This window comes from Rhinopithecus roxellana, chromosome 15 (genome assembly GCF_007565055.1).
Source record: "Rhinopithecus roxellana isolate Shanxi Qingling chromosome 15, ASM756505v1, whole genome shotgun sequence".
NCBI lineage: Eukaryota > Metazoa > Chordata > Mammalia > Primates > Cercopithecidae > Rhinopithecus > Rhinopithecus roxellana.
In genome coordinates this window covers 92,192,957-92,217,118 of record NC_044563.1, presented here as the reverse complement: position 1 = coordinate 92,217,118, position 24,162 = coordinate 92,192,957, and the positions used below count along the sequence as shown (strand labels likewise).

At 38.8% G+C, this 24,162-nt stretch overlaps 1 protein-coding gene across 1 annotated transcript in view; it reads right to left on the bottom strand.

The window, feature by feature from the left end:
• LOC104668570 (F-actin-monooxygenase MICAL2) overlaps positions 1-24,162 on the bottom strand; it is a 245,519-nt gene that overhangs the window by 42,698 nt on the left and 178,659 nt on the right. The window contains exons 30-31 of the mRNA XM_030917640.1: positions 21,887-22,038; positions 19,341-20,625 (exon numbers count right to left, since the gene is read on the bottom strand). Coding sequence (XP_030773500.1) covers positions 19,341-20,625; positions 21,887-22,038 — 1,437 coding nt within the window. The remainder of the gene's footprint in view (positions 1-19,340; positions 20,626-21,886; positions 22,039-24,162) is intronic.

The window sequence follows — 24,162 nt, the reverse complement described above, 5'->3', positions numbered from 1 at the left end:
AAACAAAAGAAAGTTTGTATAGCTATCCAAAAAAAAAAAAAAAAAATCAGACCGAGACATTAAGGCCAGAAATATAACAAAAATAAGGGACATTTAATGATTATCAAAGCATCAATTCAAAAGTATACTATAACAATCATAAATGTGTACATACCTAACAGCATAGCCTCAAACTATATAAAGCAAAAACTTACTGAACCAAAAAGAGAAACAGTCAAACCCCTCAACCATTGTTAGCTATTTTAAACAAAGCTCTCTTAGTAAGTGACAAAAAAAAAAGACAAAAGAAAAAAATCAGTAAGGATATAGAAGATATGACTAAACACTATTAATAAATTTGACCTAATTGATAAGCAAATACAGAATATCACATCCAATAACTAGAGAATATATATTAATATCTATGTACATATTCACACATATATATTATTTGAAGTACATAAGAAACATTTATTAAATTGATGATATGTCAAGCTATAAAGCAAGTATCAACAAATCTCAAAGGACTTAAGTCACACACAGTATGTCTTTGGATAAAAGTGGAATTAAGCTAGAAATCAATACAATAATGTAGAAATTGTAGGGTCTCAGAAGCAGCTTTCTCTGACCTCCTGCCCTCCTGGCCTCTCATTCTCTCCCCGCTGCTATCCATAGAAACTAGACTCCCAGAACCCCTTTCCCTCAAAGCCAGACATAAAATCTAAAAATATTACTCTAACTTTCCACCCACATTTCTGTGTAAAAACTGGCCATAAAGAAATGATCTGACTTGCCTTGTTTGACTCTAGATCTTAAGACTCCTATTCCAGAGAAGATCCTGCCCCATACCCAAAATGAAGGAATGCTGTACGGAGAGGCCAAGAAGGATCTGAAGAGACAGGCCTTGCTGGGTTTCCCCAGTCTATTAGCATAAGATTTTACTCTTTTTGTCCAATTATATTTCTTCATGACTATCCATATTTTGTTGAACCCAAGCATAAAAATGAACAGTTTCCCTCTAACTTTGGGTCTGAATTCTGAAAACTCCCATGTCACATAAAACTATGATCAAATAAATTTGTATGCCTTTTCTCTTGTTAAACTGCCTTTTGTTGATTTTCAGCAACCTTTCAGAGGGTGGGGGGAAGTTTTCTCTTGGACTTGACAAAATTAAGTAATATTTTTCTAAACATCCTATGGATCAAAGAAGAAATATAAATAAATTTAAACTGACGATAAAAGTGTGTCATAACAGAATGACTGGGATGTGGTTAAAGTAGTAATTAGAGAGAAATTTAGAGCCTTACATAAAGCACACATCATGCAAAAAAAAGAAAAAAAGTTGAGAAATGTTCTAAGATCCATTTCAAGAAGCTAGAAAAAGAACCACAATTGAACCTAAAGAACATAAAAGGAAGCAAATAATGAAGATAAGAACAGATTATGAAAGACAATAAAGATAAAGCAGAAATAAAATAGAAAATTAACAAAGTGAAAATTTGACTCTAAAAATACAAAATTGATTAAGAATTATTAAGAATAAAATGGGTAGAAACTAAAAATTACCAATATTAGGGACGAAAAGTGCTATAGAGTATTATTAAAGGAAGTTATTACATAAACTATTATATAATAATAAATTTAAAAATTTAGGTTGAATAAATTCATTGAAAAACAAAATTTGCCAAAACAAACACAAGAAGAAATAGAAAATTTGATTAGTTCTCTATTAAAGGGACTAAATTTATAATTAAAAACCTTCCATAAAAACAGTTCTAGGTTATATGACTTCATTTGTTTCCAAATGTTTAGTAAAAATGTCACCAATATTAAAATAAAAAGCTCTTCCAGAGAACAGAAAAAGGACACTCTCAAGCTGTGTTATAAGACTAGCATAAGCTTAATACTAAAACCTGATAAAGATATAAAGAAAAATTTGGCCAGGTGTGGTGCCTCACGCCTGTAATCCCAGCACCTTGGGAGGCTGAGGCAGGTGGATCAGGCTGAGGCAGGTCAGAAGTTTGAGACCAGCCTGGCTAACATGGTGAAACGCTGTCTCTAAGAAAAATACAAAATTAGCCGGATGTGGTGGCATGCATCTGTAATCCCAGCTACTCTGAAGGCTAAGGCAGGAGAATCTCTTGACTCCCAGAGGCGGAGGTTGCAGTGAGTCAAGATCGTGCCACTGCACTCCAGCCTGGGCAACAGAGCAATACTCTGTCTCAATAAATAAACAAATAAATAGAAAAATTTAAGCCAACATCATTTAAAAACACAGGTGTGAAACTCTGAAAAATAATTAGTAAATTCAACACAGTGATACATAAAAAGGTAGTACATTATGACCAAGCTGGGATTATTTCAGGGACACAATAATGATTTAACATTCAAAAACCTAGATAGTCCTAGCCAGTTAGGTAGTTAGATAGTCTAGCAGTTAGGCAAGAGAAAGAAATAGGTGGCATCCAAACTGGAAAAGAAGGAGTCAAATAATCCTTATTTGCAGATGACATGATTTTATATTTAGAAAAACTGAAAGACTCCACACAAAAACCCTATGAGAACTGATAAACTTAGTAAATTTGCAGGATACAAAATCAATATACAAAAATTAGTAGCATTTCTATACACTAAGAGCAATCAAGATTCTTTTCTGAAAAAGAAATCAAGAAAGCAATCCCATTTACAACAGCTACAAACAAATAAAAAAACCACCTAGGAATAAATTTAACCAAAGAAGTGAAAGATCCCTACAAAAAACACTGTAAAACACTGATGAAAGAAATTGAAGAGGACACCCAAGACATGGAAAGAAGTTCCATCCTCATGAATTGGAAGAATATTGTTAAAATGTCTATACTACCCAAAGCCATCTACAGATTCAATGCAACCCCTATCAAAATACCAATGACATTCTTCACAGAAGTAGAAAAAAAAATCCTAAAACTTGTACAGAACCACAAAAGACCCCAAATAGCTAAAGTATTCCTGAATAAAAAGAACAAAGCTGAAGGCATCATATTACTTGATTTCAAATTATATTACAAAGCTATAGTAACCAGAAGCATGATACTGGCATAAAAACAGATACATAGACCGATGGAACAGAACAGAGAACCCAGAAATAAGTCCACACACTTACAGTCAACTCATTTTAACAAAGGTGCCAAGAACATACATTGGGGAATAGATAGTTTCTTCAATAAATAGTGCTGGGAAAACTCAATATTCATGTGCAGAAGAATGAAACTAGATCCTACCATTCACCATACACAAAAATAAACTCAAACTGAATTAAAGACTTGAATTTAAGGCCTGAAACTATGAAGCTACTAGACAAAAACATTGGAGAAGTGCTATAGGACATTGGTCTGGGCAAAGATTTTTCTGGGAAAGACCTCAAAAGCACAATAACAAAAGCAAAAATTGGCAATTGAGATTATATCAAACAAAAGAGCCTATGTACGGCAAAGGAAACAATTAACAAAATGAAGAGACAACCTAGAGAATGAGAAAGAATGTTTGCAAACTATCCATCTGAAAAGGGATTAATAACCAGAATATATAAGAAACTCAAACAACTCAATACAAAAAAACAAAAAAACACAAATAATTCAAATAAAAAATGGGCAAAAGACCTGAATAGATATTTATTAAAAGAAGGCATACAAGTGGCCAACAAGTGTATGAAAAAATACTCAACATCACTAATCATCAGGGAAATGCAAATTCAAACCACAATAAGATATCATCTCACCCCAGTTAGAACGGCTATTATCAAAAAGACCAAAAAATCAAAAATGCTGGCAAGGATGTGGAGAAAGGGGAACTTTTAATTATACACTGTTGGTGGGAATGTAGAGTAGTAAAAGTATTATGAAAAAACAGTATGGCGGTTTCTCAAAAAACTAAAAACAGAACTACGATATGATCTAGCAGGCCCACTGCTGAGTATATAACCCAAAGAAAGGAAATCAGTATATTGAAGAGACATTTACATTCCCATGTTTATTGCAGCAGAATAGCCAAGATACAGCATCAACCTAAGTGTCCATCGATGGATGAATGAATAAAGAAAATGTGGCATATATATCTATACAATGGAATATTATTCAGCCATAAAAAATAAAATCTTGTCATTTGCATCAACATGGATGAAACTGAAGGTCATTATGTTAAGTGAAATAAACCAGGCACAGAAAGACAAATATCACATGTTATCACTTATACAGGAGCTAAAAATGACAAAGTGGATCTCATGGAGATAGAGAGTAGAATAGTGGTTACCAGGGAAGTGGAAGTGGGGAGGGAAGGCTAAAGAGAAGTTGGGTAATGGGTACAAAATACAATTAGTAGAAGAAATAAATTATAATATTTGATAGTACAATAGGAAAATTATAGTTAACAATGATTTATAGTAAATTTCAAAATAGTTAGAAGAGAAGAATTGTAAGTTTCCTAAGACAAAGAAGAGATAAATGTTTGAAGTAATTGATATTTCAATTACTCTGATCTGATCATGACACATTACATGTATGCATCAAAACATCACATGTATCCCAAACACATATAAAACTATGATTTGTTGATTAAAAATACAAAAATGTTACATATAAAATTATGTCATTTAGCACATATTGACTAAAGTAACAAAAGCATATGATTATCCAACAGATGCAGAAAAAGCATTTGCTTACATTTATCATTACTCATGATTAAACCTCATAGCAAGCTAGGAATAGAAGGACATTTTATTGATCTAATAAAGGACTGACAAAAGAAATCTGTAGCAAACATTATACTCAATGGTGAAATACAATCTCTTTCATACTGGAAAAAAGACAATGGTGTTCACTATCACCACTTCTATTCAGCACTGTATAGAAGGTCCTAGGCAGTGCAATAAGGCAAGAGAACGGAAAAAAAGGTATACAAACTGGAAAGGAAAATGTCAGGCTGTCTTTATTGGCAGACAACATGATTATCTTGTTAAATTCTATTCAAAAGCTATTACAATAATAAGTGAGTTTAGTAAGGTCAATATAAAGTTAATTTGCTTCTACATATTAATAACAAACAATTTAAAAGCAAAATTAAGAAAGCAATTTTATTTACAATGGCAACAAAAAGACGAAATACTTAAAAGATACATTTAATATGTGTGAAAAATCCACACACTGAAAACTAAAAAAAAATTCTAAATTAAAGTGAAAGAAACCTAAATAAATTGAGAGATATACCATTTTTATGGATTCAAAGACCAAACAGGTGTCAGTTTATCCCAAATTGATCTATAGATTACAAGCAAAATTCCAATAGGCTTCTTTGGTAGAAATTGATAAACTAATTCTAAAATTTATATGAAAACACAAAAGACCTAGAACAGCCATATTAATTTTTAAGAAAAACAAAGTTGTAAGATTTTCCCTACCTGTTTTCAAGACTTATTCTAGCTGGGCATGGTGGCTTACACCTATAATCCCAGCACTTTGGGAAGCCAAGATAGGAGGATCACTTGAGCTCAAGAGTTCAAGACTAGCCTGGATAACATAGTCAGACCTTGTCTCTACTAAAAAAAAAAAAAAAAAAAAAAAAGTTTTTTAATTAGCCAGGCATGCTGGTGTGTGCCTGCAGTTCCAGCTACTCAGGAGGCTGAGGCAGAAGGATCACTTGAGCCCAGGAATTGGAGGCTGTAGTGAGCTATGATTAAGCCACTTCACTCCAGCTTGGGCAACAGAGTGAGGCTCTGTTTCAAAGACAAGACAAGAAAAAGAAAGGCTTACTCTAAAGCTGCAATAATCAAGAAAGTGTGCTTTTAGTGTAAGGATGATTATATAGATCAATGGAACAGATTAGAGAGTACAGAGATAGACCTACACACATATGGTCAATAGATTATATATAAAGGTGTCAAAGTAACTCAATGGGGAAAGAATAGTCTTTTCAACAAGTGGTACTGAAGCAATTAGATACTATGGGCAAACAACAACAACAACAAAAACCCATGACTTATATTCACTATAAAAAATTAACTAGAATTTTGCATTCGTTGCAATATAAAACATTATCTAGAGTCAGATTACGCTGAAGCCTAAAATCTAGAAACTATAAAACTTTTGGGAGAAAACATATGAGGAATTCTTCGTGACTTCGAGTTTAGCAAAGATATCTTAACTATAACTCAAATTATAAAAGAAAAAATCAATAAATTTGACTTCATCGTAGTAAAAAGTTCTGCTCTTTGAAAGATAGTGTAATGAAAATGAAACAAGAATCCACTAACTAGGAGAAAATGTTGCAAACATATATCTGATACAGGATTTATATGCAGAACTCTTAAATCTCAATACTAAGAAACAACACAATTTAAAAATGGGCAAAAGATTTGAAAGCTACTTTACCAAAAAATATACAAATAAAAAACTCATACATTTAAAGAAGCTCAACATCATTAGTCTCTACGGAAATGCAAATTAAAATTGCAATCAGATACTACTATAGGCATTAGAATGGCTAGAATTTAAGTCTGACAATGTCAAGTGTTAGCATGGATGTACAGTAACTGAAACCTTGTGCATGGTTGTACGGCATGTCACTTTGGAAAACAATTGACAAGTTTAAAATACAATTTAATATGCACTTACCAAATGACCAAACAAGCCCATAGCTAGGAACTTTGCTAAGGCAAATGAAAACATGTCTCTACACAAAGACCTGTACATTAATGTTCATAGAAGCTTTATTTGTGTTCAAAAACTACACCCCATCTCATGTCTATCAATTAGTAAATGGATAAACAAATGATGGCACATCCATACAATGAAATCCTACTAGCAATAAAAATAAATGGATTACTGATATGGGCAACAACATGCACAAATCTCAAAAGCATTATGCTAAGTGAAAGAAACCAGACACAAAATACAACATACTATATGATTCCATTTATATGACATTCTAGGAAAGGCAACACTATTGAGACAGAAAACAAATCAGTGTTTTCCAGGGACTGGGAATATGGAAAGGAGATTGATTCTAAAGAGGCATGAGAAAACCATTCAGGATGGTGAAAATAATGTCTATTTTGATTTTGGAAGCAGTTCCATTACTATACACAATTGCAAAAACACACAGAACTGGACACTTTAAAAGGGTAAATTTTATTGCATGTAAATTATACCTCAATAACAAATTAGAGTTTGGTACAGTAGAATTCAATTGTTTTCCTACCTAAATGACCATATAGTCAATCACAGATGTGACAGATAAATCACAGTATATTCCCACAATGAAATATAGTTTACCAGGAGAATAATATGGCCACAAGAAACAATGAGGATAAATCTCATAAAAACAATGTTGAATCAAATAAACCAGAATACTGTTAGAAATCAGCAGTTATCCTCATGGTAGATGGTAGCCGTGTGGGATTAGCGACTGAAAGAAACACAGGACTTTTGGGGTTCTGGTAATGTTATGCCTTCATCTAGCTCCTATTGCATGTATGTGTTCAATTTTTGAAAAGTTCTATATTTATGAGTATTTTTCTTTTGTGTGTTATAAGCAAGAAAAATGACTATCTAGAAATAAACCTTCAGAAATGCAAAATATCTTTATGAACAATACTATACAATGTAAATAATTTTTAAAAATCTGACTAAATAGAGGGCTATAGGGTGTTCTTAGATGGGAAGACTCAATATTCTAAAGCTATCAAATGTCTTTAATCAATTAAAAACCATATCACTTAAATCCGCATTTAAAAAACCCCACATGCCTGGGAAAACATCTAATGAAAATTGTACAAGGTCTCCACAACTACAAGACATTAAGAAAAATTGAAGACCTCAATAAATTCAGGGATGCATCATGTCCATGGATTTGAAGACTTGCTATAGTAGTACCCCATGTTCACAGTTTCACTTTCCTCAGTTTCAGTTATCCACAGTTGACTGTGGTCAAAAAATAGGCGTGTACACTACAGTAAGATATTTTGTGAGAGCTAGATCACAGGCACATAACTTTTGTTACAGTATATTGTTATAATGATTCTATCATTAGTTGTTAATTTCTTACTGTGGTAATTTATAAGTTAAATTTTATCATAGGCATGTATGTACAATAAAAAAGTGTAGCAAATACAATGATATGGTTTGGCTCTGTGTTCCCACCCAAATCTCATCTCAAATTCTAATCTCCAAGTGTCAAAGGAAGGACCTGTAATCCCATATTGAGAGAAGGAAGTGATTGGATTATGCGAGTGGTCTCCCCTATGCTGTTCTCATGATAGTGAATTCTCACGAGATCTGATAGTTATTTAAGGGGCTCTTCCCACTTTGCTTCTCACACACGCTTTCTCTTGCCTGCCACCATGTAAGATGCGCCTGCCTCCCTTTCTGCCATGATCGTACGTTTCCTGAGGCCTCCCCAGCCACGCGGAACTGTGACTCAATTAAACCTTTTTTCCTTCATAAGTTACCCAGTCTTGGGTAGTATATTTAATAGCAGTGTGAGAATGCACTAATACAGTATTATCCATGGTTTCAGGTATCCACAAGGGTCTTGGAACGTACCCCCTGCAAATAAGGGGGAAACTACTGTATTGCAAAGATGTTAATTCTCCCCAAATTTAGCTATAGATTCAATACAATCCCATTCAAATTCCCAGCAAATGTTGTAGAAATTGATGAAATCATTCCATAAGTCACATGGCAATGCAAAAGGCTAATAATACTAAGGCAATGTTGAAAAAGGACGAAGTGAAGGATTTACTCTAGACTACGATGATTTATTATAAAACCACATAATGAAAACAGTGTGATTCGGGAACAAGGTCAGACAAACCAACCAGCGAAACAGAAAACAAGGCCCCAAAACAGGCTGCCTAATTTATAACAAAACTGTCACTGTAATCAGTGGGAGGAGAATAATTTTTTTTTTCTCTGTGTGTGTGTGTGTGTTTTCTTTTTTTTTTTATTTTTGAGACAGAGTTTCACTCTTGTTGCCCAGGCTGGAGAGCAATGGTGCAATCTTGGCTCACCACAACCTTGGCCTCCCAAATTCAAGTGATTCTCCTGCCTCAGCCTCCTAAGTAGCTGGGATTACAGGCATGCACCACCACGCCCAGCTAATTTGTTTTGTATTTTTAGTAGAGATGGAATTTCTCCACATTGGTCAGGCTGGTCTCAAACTGTCGACCTCAGGTGATCTGCCGGCCTCAGCCTCCCAAAGTGCTGGGATTACAGGTGTGAGCCACATGCCTTGCTTAAGAATGGCCTTTTTAATAAATGCTGCTTAACTGATTGGATAACAACATGGAAGAAAGTAAACCTTAATCTAACCTCACAGAATATCCAAAAATCTATCCTAGTTTCATCATAGATATGACTGTGACAGGAAAAATAATAAGGCTTCTGTAACAGTGTTGTCCAATAGAATTATAATAAAAGTCATGCATATAATTTAAAATTTTCTAATAGCCACATTAAAAATATTTTAAAAATAAAATTAATTTTAATATATTTTATTTACCCCCAATTTCAAAAATCTTATCATTTCTTTTTTTTTTTTTTTTGAGACGGAGTCAGTGGCCGGATCTCAGCTCACTGCAAGCTCCGCCTCCCGGGTTTACGCCATTCTCCTGCCTCAGCCTCCCGAGTAGCTGGGACTACAGGCGCCCGCCACCTCGCCCGGCTAGTTTTTTGTATTTTTTAGTAGAGACGGGGTTTCACGGTGTTAGCCAGGATGGTCTCCATCTCCTGACCTCGTGATCCGCCCGTCTCGGCCTCCCAAAGTGCTGGGATTACTTACAGGCTTGAGCCACCGCGCCCGGCCAAAAATCTTATCATTTCAACTTGTTTTATTTATTTATTTGTTTATTGGTTTGTGACCAGTATTGATCTCTTGCCCAGGCTGGAGTGCAGTGGTGCAATCGTGGTTCACTGAACCTCGACCTCCTGGTCTTAAGTGATCGTCCCACCTGCCGAGTAGGTGGGACTATTAGCATGTGTCAACATGTCTGGCTAATGTTTCAGTTTTTATAGAGACAGGGTTTCCCTATGTTGCCCAGACTGGTCTTGAACTCCTGGACTCAAGCAATCCTCTTCCTCAGCCTCTCAAAGTGCATATACCTGACAAAGGACTTATATCCAGAATCTATACAGATTACAAATCAGTGACGAAAGGGCTAATAACACAATAAAAGCATGGGCAAAAGACTTCAATAGAGACTTCTTACAGAAGAATATCTAAATAAGCATGTGAAAAGTTATGCAACATCATTTGGCATGAGCCACTGCATTGAGCCAAGAATGATTAGTGAGATGTTTTACATTATTTCATTCATACTAAGTCTTCAGAATCTGATGCATATTTTACACTTATAGTATGTCTCTGTTCAGATGACACATTTAAATGGTTAAAGTGAAATGTAACCCTATCAAATAAAGTTGTGTTTAATAGAAAACCATTTTACACTGCTTCAGTTTTTAAATTTAAATTAACATTTTAAAAATTAAAAATTCAGTTCCTCATTCACACTAGCTACAACTCAAGTATGAAATAGTAGCTACTGTATTTGGACAGCACAGTTCTAGAAGGTAAGAGAGAACATCTACATGACCTTGGAGTAGGGAAAGATTTCATAAACAGGATGCAAACGTTAACAGCAATAAAGGAAAGTGATATTGTTTGGCTCCATGTCCCCACCCAAATCTCACCTTGAATTGTAATCTCCATAATCCCCATGTATCAAGGGTGGGACCTGGTGGAGGTAATTGAATCATGGAGGCAGTTTCCCTCATGCTGTTTTTGTGATAATGAGTGAGTCTCACAGACCTGATGGTTTTATAAGCGTCTGGCATTTCCCCTACTTGCACTCACTCTGTCCTGCTGCCTTGTGAAGAGGTGTTTTCCACCATGATTGTAAATTTCCTGAGGCCTCCCTGGCAATGTGGAACTGTGATTCGATTAAATTGCTTTCCTTTATAAATTATCCAGTGTAAGGTATTTCTTCATAGCAGTGTGAGAACTAATACAGAAAGCATTGGTAAGTTTGGCTTTATTTAAATAAATACTTCTGGCCGGGTGCAGTGGCATTGCCTGTAATCCCTGCTACTTGGGAGGTCAAAGTGGGGGATTGCTTGAAGCCAAAAGTTTGAGGCTTCTGTGCATTACGATTGTGCCACTGCATTCCCAGGCTTTTATTAGAGACACTGTCTCTCAAAAAAAAGTACTTCTGTTTATTCAAAGACATCATTAGAGAGTGAAAAAGGGAGCCAAAGAGTAGAAGACAACACAATAAAAGCATGGGCAAAAGACTTCACTAGAGACTTCCTACAGAAGAATATCTAAATAAGCATGTGAAAAGTTATACAAAATCATTATCAGGTAAATGCAAATTAACACCATAATGAGATACCACTGTACACCTGTAAAAATAAAAATATCAGCAAAACAAAACAAAGTGGAGACTATCAAGTGTTGACAAGGATGTGGAGCAAGGGGAGCTCTCATTCCTTGCTGAGAGTATATACATTGGTACAATCACTTTGCAAAACTGTTTTGATAGTATCTACTAAAACTATCATACATACCTACCCTGTGACGTAGCAGTTTCACTTCCAGGTATATGCTAATGTTCTTTTCTTAACCAAACCCAAGCCAGGCTCCTCTGATCCTCTTCTTAACTAGGCCTCACCTTGGCCTATGAAAAGAACACTCTCGACATAAGTGATTTTGTCCATTCCTTTTCTCTCCACATTGAAAGGCTTAAACAAACACTAACATAGTTTCTGAAAGCTCAAGATCCAATCACTAAGATGGCCATAACCTCCCTTGAAGTGCCTCCCTAAGAAAACTTAAGGTTGCCAAAATAATGGACTGCTTGTTTTAGCCAACACGTGATGACAGGCACCACTGTCACTCGTTCTCAGAACATTTATTAAATAAAAAGCTTACAACTGTGAATCCTTCCTCTGTCCCTGTGAGACATATGCATATCTCCTACAACTCAGGAGTGTCTTTCTCAAGGACCTGATAAGCCATTCCTTTGAAATGTAATCATCAGGGGGCCACTGTCTCCCAGTCTCTGTGGAAAGACAGAATTCTGACTCTGTCAACTGCCAGCTAACAGATGCAGCTGGCCTAATCCGCATGGCCACTGACCAGCCCTTCGTGATTTTTCACTTCCCTGACTCTACTGAGCCCCAGCCTGACCACCTCCCTACGCCCTCCTTCTCCCTATAAAACACTCAGTCGCTTCTGTAGAAATTGAAGTTGAGCTCAGTTTACACTGGAACCTCTACCTTATTGCAATAGCATGTTACTGATTAAAATCTGCCCTTACCGTTTTAACCAGTGTCTAGCTTTATTTATCTTTGGCAATACTCAACAGACACAAGTACATACGTGCACCAAAAATACATACGTATAAGAGTGCTCAAAGCAGCATTATTCACAATCAAAACAACTGAAAACAACCTCAATACCCAAAACCAGAAGGCACATAGTCATACAATGGAATAAAATGGAGCAATGGAAAAGAACAAACCACTTCTGCACATAACAACATGGATAAATACCCCCCAAAGAATGTGGTATGGTTTGGCTGTGTACCCACCCAAATCTCAACTTGAATTGTATCTCCCAGAATTCCCATGTGTTGTGGGAAGGACCCAGGGATGGGTAATTGAATCACGGGGGCCAGTCTTTCCTGTGCTATTCTCGTGATAGTGAATAAGTCTTATGAGATGGTTTTATTAGCGGTTTACACTTTTTCATCTTCCTCATTTTCTCTTGCCACTGCCACGTAAGAAGTGCCTTTTGCCTCCTGCCATGATTCTGAGGCCTCCCCAGCCATGTGGAACTGTAAGTCCAATTAAACTTCATTTTCTTCCCAGTCTCAGGTATGTCTTTATCAGCAGTGTGAAAATGGACTAATACAGAATGTTTAATGAAAGAAGCCAGGCACAAAAGAGTATATACTTGTATGGGTTTTTCTATTGTTGTGGAACCAATTCCCACCGTTTGGCAGGTTTACAACACCACCATTTTATTATCTTACAGTTCTGTAGGTTGGAAGTCCAGGCATGGCTCAATGGGGCACTTTGCTCAGGGTCTTACAAGGCTGCAATTAAAGTGTCAGCTGGGCTGCAGGTCTCATCTATAGCTCAGGGTCCTCTTCCAAGCACATTCAGTTTGTTGGCAGAATTCGGTTCCTAGTGGTTGGAGGGCACAGGGTCTGTTTTCTTGCTGCTTGTCAGCTGGAGGTCAGTCTCAGCTCCTAGAGGCCTCTTGTTCATAGGCCCTCCCATACCATGGCAGATTTACTACTTCTTCAAGGCCAGGAGGACCATATCTCTCTCAAGCTTTGAATCCAGTCTCTGACTTCAGCAAGTCCTTGTTAAGGGCTCACCTGATTCAGTTAGGCCTACCCAGGACAATCTCTCTTTTGATTATCTCAAAGTGAATTGTTTTGGGGCTTAATTATATTTGCATAATCCCCTAACTTCCTCATGGGATGAAATGAAATCCATCATATTTATGTTCCCACCATATTCCAGAGGACTAGATTTTTTTTTTTTTTTTTTTTTTTTGAGATGGAGTTTTGCTCTTGTTGCCCAGGCTGGAGTGCAATGGTGTGATCTCAGTTCACTGCAAACTCTGCCTCCTGGGTTCAATCAATTCTCCTGCCTCAGCCTCCTGAGTAGCTGGGATTACAGCGCCTGCCACCATGCCCAGATAATTTTTGTATTTTTAGTAGAGATGGAGTTTCGTCATGTTGGCCAGGCTGGTCTTGAACTCCTGACCTCAGGTGATCCACCTGCCTCAGCCTCCCAAAGTGCTGGGATTAAATTTGTGAGCCACTGTGCCCAGTCCAGATGACTAGATTCTACACAGCAAGCACACTAGGGAGAAGGAAGCATGGGGTCCTTTTAGAATTCTGCCTACCACATTACTGAATGATTCAATTTTTGTAAAGTAAAACAAAACAAAACAAAAACTGCAAGAGTAATCTAAGATGATAAGAGGCAGATGATTTAAGTACCTTTGCTGGGCAAGGCATATAATGGGGAGAAAGCATGAGGGAGTCTTTTGGATGCTAATAACATTGTATAGCTTGATCTCAGAGAAAATTACACAAATGCGCACTTTGCAAAAATTCATCAGCTGTAGGCTTAACATTTGTGGATGTTACTGTATGCGTGTAATACTGCAATAAAAATGTTTATGCAAAAAATTAAAGAAGGTTCTCAGGGCATGTTCTTTAATTATACACAAGAATGATAACTAGCATTAAAATTGTTTCTATAAAATGACCACTGATAAGTACCTGAAATTAGTTTATGACTCCAAGTCATTCAAATACGCCGATAAGTTTATGTACACCATTAATTTAATTGGAAAGTTGTCTTGTAAAAATACAAACAAATTAAATAATTTCAGCCTGGCTCTTATTCAAATGATAATAAACGTTAGGTACTTCAATTTGAATGAGCATGATACTGTTTTCTCTCTCCATTGCATGGAAGTGTGCACTCCCAAGTTCAATGTGGAGGCAACAGTGTCAGTGCATATATGTGAGTGTGTGTTTGGTGAACTGAGAAAGGAAATTTAAAAAAAAGACTGGGCCGGGCGCGGTGGCTCAAGCCTGTAATCCCAGCACTTTGGGAGGCCGAGACGGGCAGATCACGAGGTCAGGAGATCGAGACCATCCTGGCTAATACGGTGAAACCCTGTCTGTACTAAAAAATACAAAAAAACTAGCCGGGCAACGAGGCAGGCACCTGTAGTCCCAGCTACTCGGGAGGCTGAGGCAGCAGAATGGCGTAAACCCGGGAGGCGGAGCTTGCAGTGAGCTGAGATCCGGCCACTGCACTCCAGCCTGGGCAGCAGAGCAAGACTCCGTCTCAAAAAAAAAAAAAAAAAAAAAGAAAAGAAAAAATAAAAAAAAGACTGATGGGTCTAATCTGATAGGTTAGGTAAAATCTTTACTTTCTTAGGATACTGACCTAATAAGACTTGAGAGAAACACAAAACTCTTCTAAGAGAGGTGCAGGCACTACTTCCAGAGCTGACTAACTCCAAGCTAATTCCATTCTGTACATTCCCAGTCTGTTCCAAGGCAAGGCAGTCATACTATTTTCTGATGAATATAAATGAATGTAGCTCTCCATGCTAAGCAAAGCAGGAAAATACATTTACCCTAACTTATTGTAATTAGCACATACAGAAATCATATAAATGTGTATCAGTGAACTGTAGGCCAATATTACCTATGAATTTAATCCAAAATGTTAAATAAATTATCAAACAAAATCAAAAAGTAATAAGACATCATGTAAAGTAATAAGACAAAGTAATAACACATCATGACCAAGTGGTATTTATCTCAGCAGTGCAAGGATGGTTCAATATCCATAAAGCTACTATATAATTCATAATATTAATCAAATTAAGGAGAAAAAATCAGACATCTCAAAAGATGCTGAAAAGACATTTGACAAAATTCAACATCCATCTGTGATTAAAAATACTCTCATTAAAATAGAACTAGATGGCTATTTCCTCAAAATGATAAAATATATCTCAGTCAACCCAGAAGCCAGTTATCATGCTTAAATGGGAAAAATACCAGCAGCATTCTCATTATGAGTAGGAATATATTAAGGAAATAATTATCACTACTTTTATTTAACATTATTCTAGAGATTCTAGAAACAAAAGAAACCAGGGAGACAAGATAAATAAGAGGTATACAATTTAAAAGCAAAAAGTAAAGGTATAATTTGCAGTTGTTATGATTGTATATATGGGGGAACTCAGGGGACTCCATTGAAAAACTTTTACAACAAAGAGAATGTAATAAAATGGATGAGTACAAAATTACTACACAAAAATCAATAACTTTCATATATACAAACAACAGTAGAAAGATAAACTGGAAAATATTGACAATAGCAACAAAAACTAATATATCTATTGATAAAATTAATGATTATGCTAGATCTATATGCTCTAAAGTGTAAAATATTCCTGAGGGTCACAAAAAAGACATGAACAAATGGAAAGATAACTCATACCATAATTTTGTAAGTTCTTGCCAAATTACTTATAAATTTAACTCAATCCCATAAGAGTATTCACAGGACTTTTTATTTGGTAGATAGACAAGCCTATACTAAGTTCATATAGAATATCAAACGAGCAAGAAGAGTCAGGAAATTTTAGAAAAAGAAAATCAATAATGGGAATACTCTTCCTACCAGATAGCAAAATACCTAAAATAAAAAAATATGTAAATACATAAAATTAGATATTTAAAACAGTGTGGTATTGACATATAACAGACAACTAAATTGAATATAATAGATAGTGTGGAAATAAGTCCAAGTTCAGGAATCTTATATGTGATAAATGTGTCATCTCACATAAGAGAGGAAAAGAGAGATTATTCACTAATTTTTTAGGCTAGCCAGGGAAACATCTAAAAAGTAAGGCTGAATCTATAGCTCACATTTTATACTAGGAAAATTTCTTGATGTAAATACTTAAATGTTAAAATATTGAAAACAATCAAGAAGACTAGAAGAAACTGTGAGAAATTTCTTCTACAAACTTGGAAGAAGCTCTTTCTAACTACTGTATAAAACCCAGAAGCCATACAATAAAAATGTTTCAAACTACTATATGAAGTTAGAAATTTTACGTAAGAAAAGCCACTATAAATAAAGTCAAGCACAAACAAGAAACTGGTAAAAAAAAAACTTGTAATTTGCATCATTACAAAAAAGGGCTAAATTTCCCTTTTGATAAAGAATCCCTACATATTATTAAGAAAAACCCAACAAACCATTAGAAAACTGGACAAAGGATGGAATCAACTGGTCACAAAAAAGAAGATGCAAATGGCTCCTCAACATATAAAAAGATGCTCAATCACCTTATTAAACAAAAAATGAAACTCAAACCACTCCGAGATCTATATTTCACCATCAGATCAGTAACACACCAGTTAGTGCAAATGTAGAAATCGATTTCTCATACTTTGCTGCTGGGAATGTGAACAAGCACACTGTGATGAAGGACAAGTTGACAATATCTATCAAAATTCCCTACTCACATATCCTTTGCTCCAGCATTTCCACTTCTAAGAATTTATCCTAGAGATAAATTCACACATATGCTTAATGGCCTAAGTTCTCAGTTAATTGTTGTACCACTGTTTGCAATAGCCAAAGATTTGAAATTACTTAAACTTTGCATCATAGGGGGCTGGCTACATCAATTATGTTACATCTACACAGTGGGATACTGTACAGCTATAAAACAAAGAAGAAAGTGCTTTATGTACTAATATGGAATGAGCTCCAAAATAAAATGAAAAGTTCAAAAAGAGTGCACACAGCATGCTGCCATGCTATCATTTGTGTTAAAAAAAGAAAAAATATAATATGCAAATTTGCTTTTACATTCATAAATTCTGTCTGCAGGAATGCCTAAGAAACTGATGACAATGTCACCAGGATAGGACCTGGATTGCTCAGGGACAAGGAAGGGAAAGAGGACTTTTTATTTTGAACCTTTTGTACCCTTTGATTTTGAACCATGCAAATATATTATCAAAAAATGCATAACACATTAAATTTTATGATGTGTGACATAAGGGTATATTATGTCACACATCATAAAATTTAATGTGTTATGCATTTTTAATAGTTTATTAAATAATCTATTTAATTTATTTAAAAGTTTAATAGTTTATTAATTTGTTATGCATGTGTAAGAGTTATACTTCAGCCTGTCCATGCTTATCATGAACCTGGCTGAAAATAAAATCTCTTGTTAATCCATATAGCTGTTTGATTAAGGTACTACTGAAGAGAAATAATATATTACTTGAAAACTAATGTTTCAAAACAAAAGTTAAATAAGAAAATAAAAAGGCTTTTTAGGAAAAAAGAAAAACAAAGTTGATCAACAATAGGGATGGTAGGATCACAGTTTGTTCAAAGCAGTCAAATAAGTATCAACAACAAAAAGAACTCGTGTGAATGTTTAGCTAAACTGTCTCTAAGGGAATAGACTAAAACTTTGGCAAGGAGGAGAGGGGATGAGATAATACATTTTACTTTTTATTAGATATTTCCATATTGTTGGATTACTCTGATTATTTGACACATTAATTTTAGAATTTAAAAATTTTAATCAGGTTTAAATTATTTAAAAAGCCTACATTTTCATTGGTAAGCAAATATGCATAAGTGTTTAGGTAGGAGTTTAAAGGGAAAAACATATGCATAAAGATGTTCATTCAACACCATATATAAAATATAAATATATGCATATATAACATATATACAAATATAAGTTAAACAATAAGACAATAGTTCATTAAATAACATACCCACCAGACAGGATATTCAATTAAATCACATTAATGTATACTACATGGTAATTGGCATAATATCTATGATATAATGTTGACTTTTAAATGATACAAAAATTTTTGGCTAGGCATGGTGGCTCACACCTGTAACCCAACACTTTGGGAGGTCAAGGTGAGAGGATTGCTTGAGGCCACGAGTTTGAGACCAGCCTGGGCAACATATTGAGACTCCATCTCCACAAAAAATAAAAAATTAGCCGGGTGCTTCAGTCCAGGAGTTTGAGGCTGCAATGAGCCATGATCAGGCCACTGCCCTCCAGCTTGGGTGACAGAGAAAGACCCTTTCTCTCTAAAAACAAACAAACAAACAAACAGAGGCTGGGCATGGTGGCTCATGCCTGTAATCCCAACACTTTGGGAGGCTGAGGCAGGCCGATCACCTGAGGCCGGGAGTTTAAGACCAACCTGGCCAACATGGTAAAACCCCATCTCTACCAAAAATACAAAAATTAGCTGGGCGTGGTGACACACATCTATAATCCCAGCTACTTGGGAGGCTGAGGCACGAGAATCACTTGAACCTGGGAGACAGAGGTTACAGTGAGCTGGGATCATGCCACTGCACTCCAGCCTGGGTGACAGAGTGAGACTCTGTCTCCAAAAAAAAAAAAAAAAAAAAAAGAGCTACAAAATTTTATGTACAACTTACTAAAAAATATTCCTATGGAAAGAAAGAAAATAAGTGAGAAAGTGGTAGTAGGGTTATACTTGATTGGTCTCTTTTCAACACCTTCTACAATATCAAAACTAATTTTTTCAGATTTTTTTTCAAATTTTTCACCTTCAGGGTTTTCCTACTTTTGTTAGTATTTGAGAAGCAAAACGAAGTGAAAGATGCCTGCTTGTCAATGCAATGAAGATAACTAAGTGCCCAGCATGAAGTGCAGACATTTATCAGGACAGAGCCACTTACCTGCATCTCCTGCTGTAAGAGGAGGAGGAGGAGGAGGAGGGGGAGGGGCTGCCTGGCGCAGGGAGGTGCTTTTGAAAGGCTGCAGCAGCTTCTCTGGGGCCTGCGCACTGTCTTCAGGCAGCACCTTCGTCTTGGGGCTGCCAAAGAGGTCCCTGATGTCCTTTCTTTGTCTGCATTCTTGGAGGAAACTCTCAAAAGATTTGTCTTTGAGTCTGAGGGAGGAAAAAAGTGAGATTCTTTTCTTCGGAGGCTTAGAAGCATCTGGGAAGGTCTCTTGCAAACTCACTTTCTCGAGAAGTGTGGGGACATCTTCAACCTTGCTACAGGGTGGGGACCTAAGTGCAGGAAAGATCTTGGATGGCCGATTGGGCAAACTATGGGTGCGGAGGACAGGGTCAGGAGGGCTAAAGGCTGAGGGCCGGTTTCTCCCAGGGGAATGCTGGTCCCTGTCTTTATTGGAATTGGTTTTCCGAAGGCTGGATGAGCGAGTGCAGGCCTGTGTGGGCAACGTTTTGGATTCTTGTTTGGCCCAAGCCTTCTTCCCACCTTCAGAGTTGGAAAGAAGGGGCTCTAGAGACCTTCGGATGGCGTTGGCTATGAGCCGCAGTGGGGACTTGGGTGGAGGCACGCTTCGCTCCCCTTGAGCTTGTTCCGCGGGGGTCCCCATCTTCTCCTGAGCCCCCCTCTGGGTTGGCAGGGGCTCTCTTGTTGCCCTAGGGAGCAGCAAGGGGCGGACTGGTTTTAGCACACGGCCTCCTCTACCATTCTCAGCACTTTTCTGGGAAAGTTGCTCCCTGGTTTTGAGGTGCACACTCTCAGGGATGGAGTCATTCCAATCCAACAACATGGTCTTCTGCTCCTGAGTGAGGACTAACTTCTTTAGGCCCAACTTCTCCTTTGCCAGCGCTGGCACTCCCTCTTCTTCCTTCCCGGCTCCAGTACTCCCTTTTTCCCGGTCTTCTCCAGCCAAGGGAGATAGCTCTTGACCTGGCCAGCTCCTGTCCTTCCCCCAGATGGGGTGTGGGTCTCTGTGGTTGCTTCCAATGTCCCCAAGAGGGGACTCTGCTGGCTGGCACTCATCAGAAGTCATCTCTGTAGGGCCTGAGAGGCCATCTTCACCAGGGCTCACCAGGCAGTACTCTGCCCACTCTGGCTTTGAGTGATGAGGCACATACAGCATAATTTCCCTGGGTGCTCCTTGGGCTATGGCTCGCCTTTGAAAGGTTGGGGTGGGAGGATTTGCATGACCTCTCGAGACCTGTGAGAGGGGCTCAGACGCTGTCATCTAGATGGGATGGGCAAAAATAGCAGTTATTTTAAAAATTTCACCATTTATTTATATGATTAAAGCAAATCTCAATCTACAACCCCTTCCCCTTTTTTCTTCCCATCTCAGATGTCCAAATTCAAAAATAATTTTGCCTAAGATGATTTCAAAGGGATACTCTTTATTCTAAGTAGCTGCCTTGGGTCCTACCAGGATCTGCCCAGAACCCCCAAATCAGCACTGATGAAAGGCTTTTCTGAATCACAGATTACCTGGGTTGGAAGCCAGGGGGAAGGTAAAGGTAGAATCCTGCTGTTGTAAGCTCCTGGGCCCATGAGGGTAGGGCTGGCTGGGCCTCTGTGGGTGGCCAAGTACATAGGGGAAGATAAGCTCCTCATTTTCTTGCTCAGTCATTGTCTCTACTAAAGGGCATGATCCACCCATAGGTATGTTCCTCTAACAACCAAGAAACCAAGGCTTCTTCTTTGGAGGCCGTCAAAGAAAGAAGCGACAGTCACCCGCTGGGCTGAAGCTGTGGTAGCACAAGAATGGCCCTTAAGACCTTCCAATGACCCTTTTTAACCTCCCACCTTGCACCATCGAGAAAGTAGCTATTTCTAGCATGCAGGAACTTGGCCCTTGGCAAAGAAGGAACATGAGTGGACTCTAGGAGCGGCTGTGTCCTCCCAAGAGCTCTGGTGCCCGAAGGGCAGGTAATAGCACAGGGGTTTCACCAGAGCACCCATCTTTTCTGTCTTGTGCACTCTACTTTCCAGAGTCTAGAACAGGCCTGGCAGGTAACAGAGGCTTGATAAATACATACAGAAGGAAAGAGTCCAGCCTGCATATCAATGATGATATTTGATATTCAAGGGAGATGTTGCTTCCAAGGTTCTTGGATGCTACCAAAGGAACCCTCACTTCCGTGCCTGCCATTCTACAGCTGCAAATTCCTCAATGCCCTTTGCAAGTTCTCAAGGGAAAGGTGTCCTAGCAGCTCTGTATCTCATGGAGACCTGGCATGGAGTCTAAGCCCTGTAAAGTTTGCTGAGGGAATGACTGTGTCCTCAGGGATGGCTGTGAAGGAGCAGCAGGAGCTTTTGTGAAAGGTATACATGAAGGCAGCTAGGGTAGACCCTTGACAGAGTATCTTCTGGCCCTGGCTTTGCACTTAGGTTGACCTACGAGCACATGGAATCCAGAGATAAGTGTGGAAGGTGGGAAGAGTACAGGTAGCTCAGCTTCCTGACACCTGGGCAGGAACCTCAAGGACACTCACCTGAGGCGGGGAGGAACCATCTGGAGCATTCTTAGAAACACTGGCTGAAGAAGATGGTGGGGAAGATGAACGAGAAGACAATGAAGGAAGAGGAAGAGAAGGAGAAGGGTCCTTTGGAGGTGACATAGTTCTTTTGTTCACTGGCGTCAAACCTACCAAGGAAAGAACACACTCTTCATTACAAAGGTGTTATTATTTTATCAAGAAAAGAGGAGGCTTTAAGTGAAGCTCCAATTCTATAAACAATCAGAAAGAGCAAGATATCAGAGCCTGACTCAGAGGTTCCTGGTGCCCGAGATGTGGAACTCAGAGGAATGGGTATAGCAGTGTCAGGGTCCCGTGGGGCAAAGGAAGTCCCAGGGTGAGAAGTCTAAGAACCATTGTGTTTCAGACTCACGCGAGGAAGCTCTTGAGAGATGTATCAGGGCATTTCCGGAATGTTTCTTAGAAATGTACATCTGCCTCCAAAGAGCATCCTAAAACCATTGTGGTTGGGAGCTGGGCTGTGTTAAATCACTCAGTCAATAAACCACCTGAGCTTTCTTCCCACAAGATGCTGGACCCTTAGCCATGGGCCCAGACAGGATAGACATCCATGACAAACGAGATGGGCTCTTTCTTCTCACATGTGTGCCAAGAGACTCTCAGACAGGAAGAGCCATTTGAGATTTTAAGAGAACACAAGAGAGGGAGGTTTCAGTGAGTATCAAATCATTTGAAGGATATGGAGTGGGCCCATGCCAAGCTCCTGTTGGTCAGGGAACAAACAGGATACAGTGTGGCTACTCAAGAGATGGAAGTGAAAGGAGTGGGGCAGGGCTCTGAGGACAGGCCTGGTTCTGTGCTGTGGGGGGCTGAGATCATCTAGTCTGCTGACAGTCGTAGCCTACTGCAAGATCAACCAAGCTCACATATGTATACTCTCTTCCTCTCCCCCTCCCCTCCTTCTTACTCTCTTCCCTTCCTTCCCTCAGGCATGGTAACCTTAAATCTAAAATCTCAAACATTTTGTCTCCATATTGGGTCATTTGAGATCACTTGCTCAAACTGATTCAGTAAAATGCCATGCACCCTCTCAGATCTGCCCTCTCAGTACCTACCCTCAGCCCAACCAGCTCTCCCATGAACTGTGGTGGCATACAGGGATGTCCCCCAGAAACTTCCCAGGACTGCCACATGGAACGAGTCCGCTCTCTCGTCCATCTCCCTGCTTCTGGCCGCTCAGCTGACTCATTTTTTCCTCCAGGGTGTCTAGCCTTCAGATTTTCACCCGCTTCTTAGTGCAACACAATCCCCTGGTCTCAGTTTCCCCAAAGCTCCGAGGGATAAGCTCCTCCTCAGGGACCCACGCAGGCCAAGTCCCATCTCAAGGAGAGTTCCATTGAGTCCCCTCCACCCCTGGGGCCCACACTGTTCTTGATATTCTCCCCTGCTTTCCCCCACACATCAATGCGAACATGTGTGACTGCATGTCCCAGGCGTGGGCTCTGAACAGATGGCACCACACGCAAGCTCCCAGAGGGAGGTCTCGCAGAAAGCTTTGAAGGGAAAAGGTAATTCTGGGAACAGATCTGATCTGAGGGTGGCAGGAAGGAGCTGCCAGGGAGGCGGCTGGCCTGCCTCCTGCTACCGCACCCCCATCGCAGCCCACGATTAGAAGGTTCAAGACTAAAAAGGCAAAAGTTGTGAGTCAGTCCTTGCCTTGCTTCCCTTCCTTGTCCTCAGCTTGCCAAATTCCTGCCAAATTCCTTCCTTCCTTCCTCCTTGCACCCTCATTCTCCCTCTCTGCCATCTTCTAAATCAAACTCCTTCACTTGCCTCAATTGCCTCAATTCCTCTCAGCTCAACAGACTGCCTTTTTGTTCCCCTGAGGATCCCTCAGGGACTCCCTGACAGGAAGCCAGGGCCACCTCAGGAACCAAGCCTGACAGAAACGCCTCAGGGCTCACGAGGTCATGACCCAGAAGCTGCTCCCTTCTTTTCCTTTCTCGAATCCCCACTCCCACCCCTGCTAGGGGGTCTCCTTCTCTCTACACGTGGTCCTCATGCACTGCCTTCAAGATGGAACTCCAGCAAGGCTTGAGGAGACGAGGGAAGGAAAGCCCCAGCTCAGGCCGAGCCCCTTGTCCCTGGGCTGCCCTTCAAGCCACTGCTTGGGAGGTGGGCACAGCCTGGGGAGAGAGGTGATGGGAACCCTCCCCTTCCTGATGCCCACTGTGTCTTTGGGTCCTCTCAGAAGATGGTGAAGGGGAGCCTGGAAGTCCACCCCTTCACAT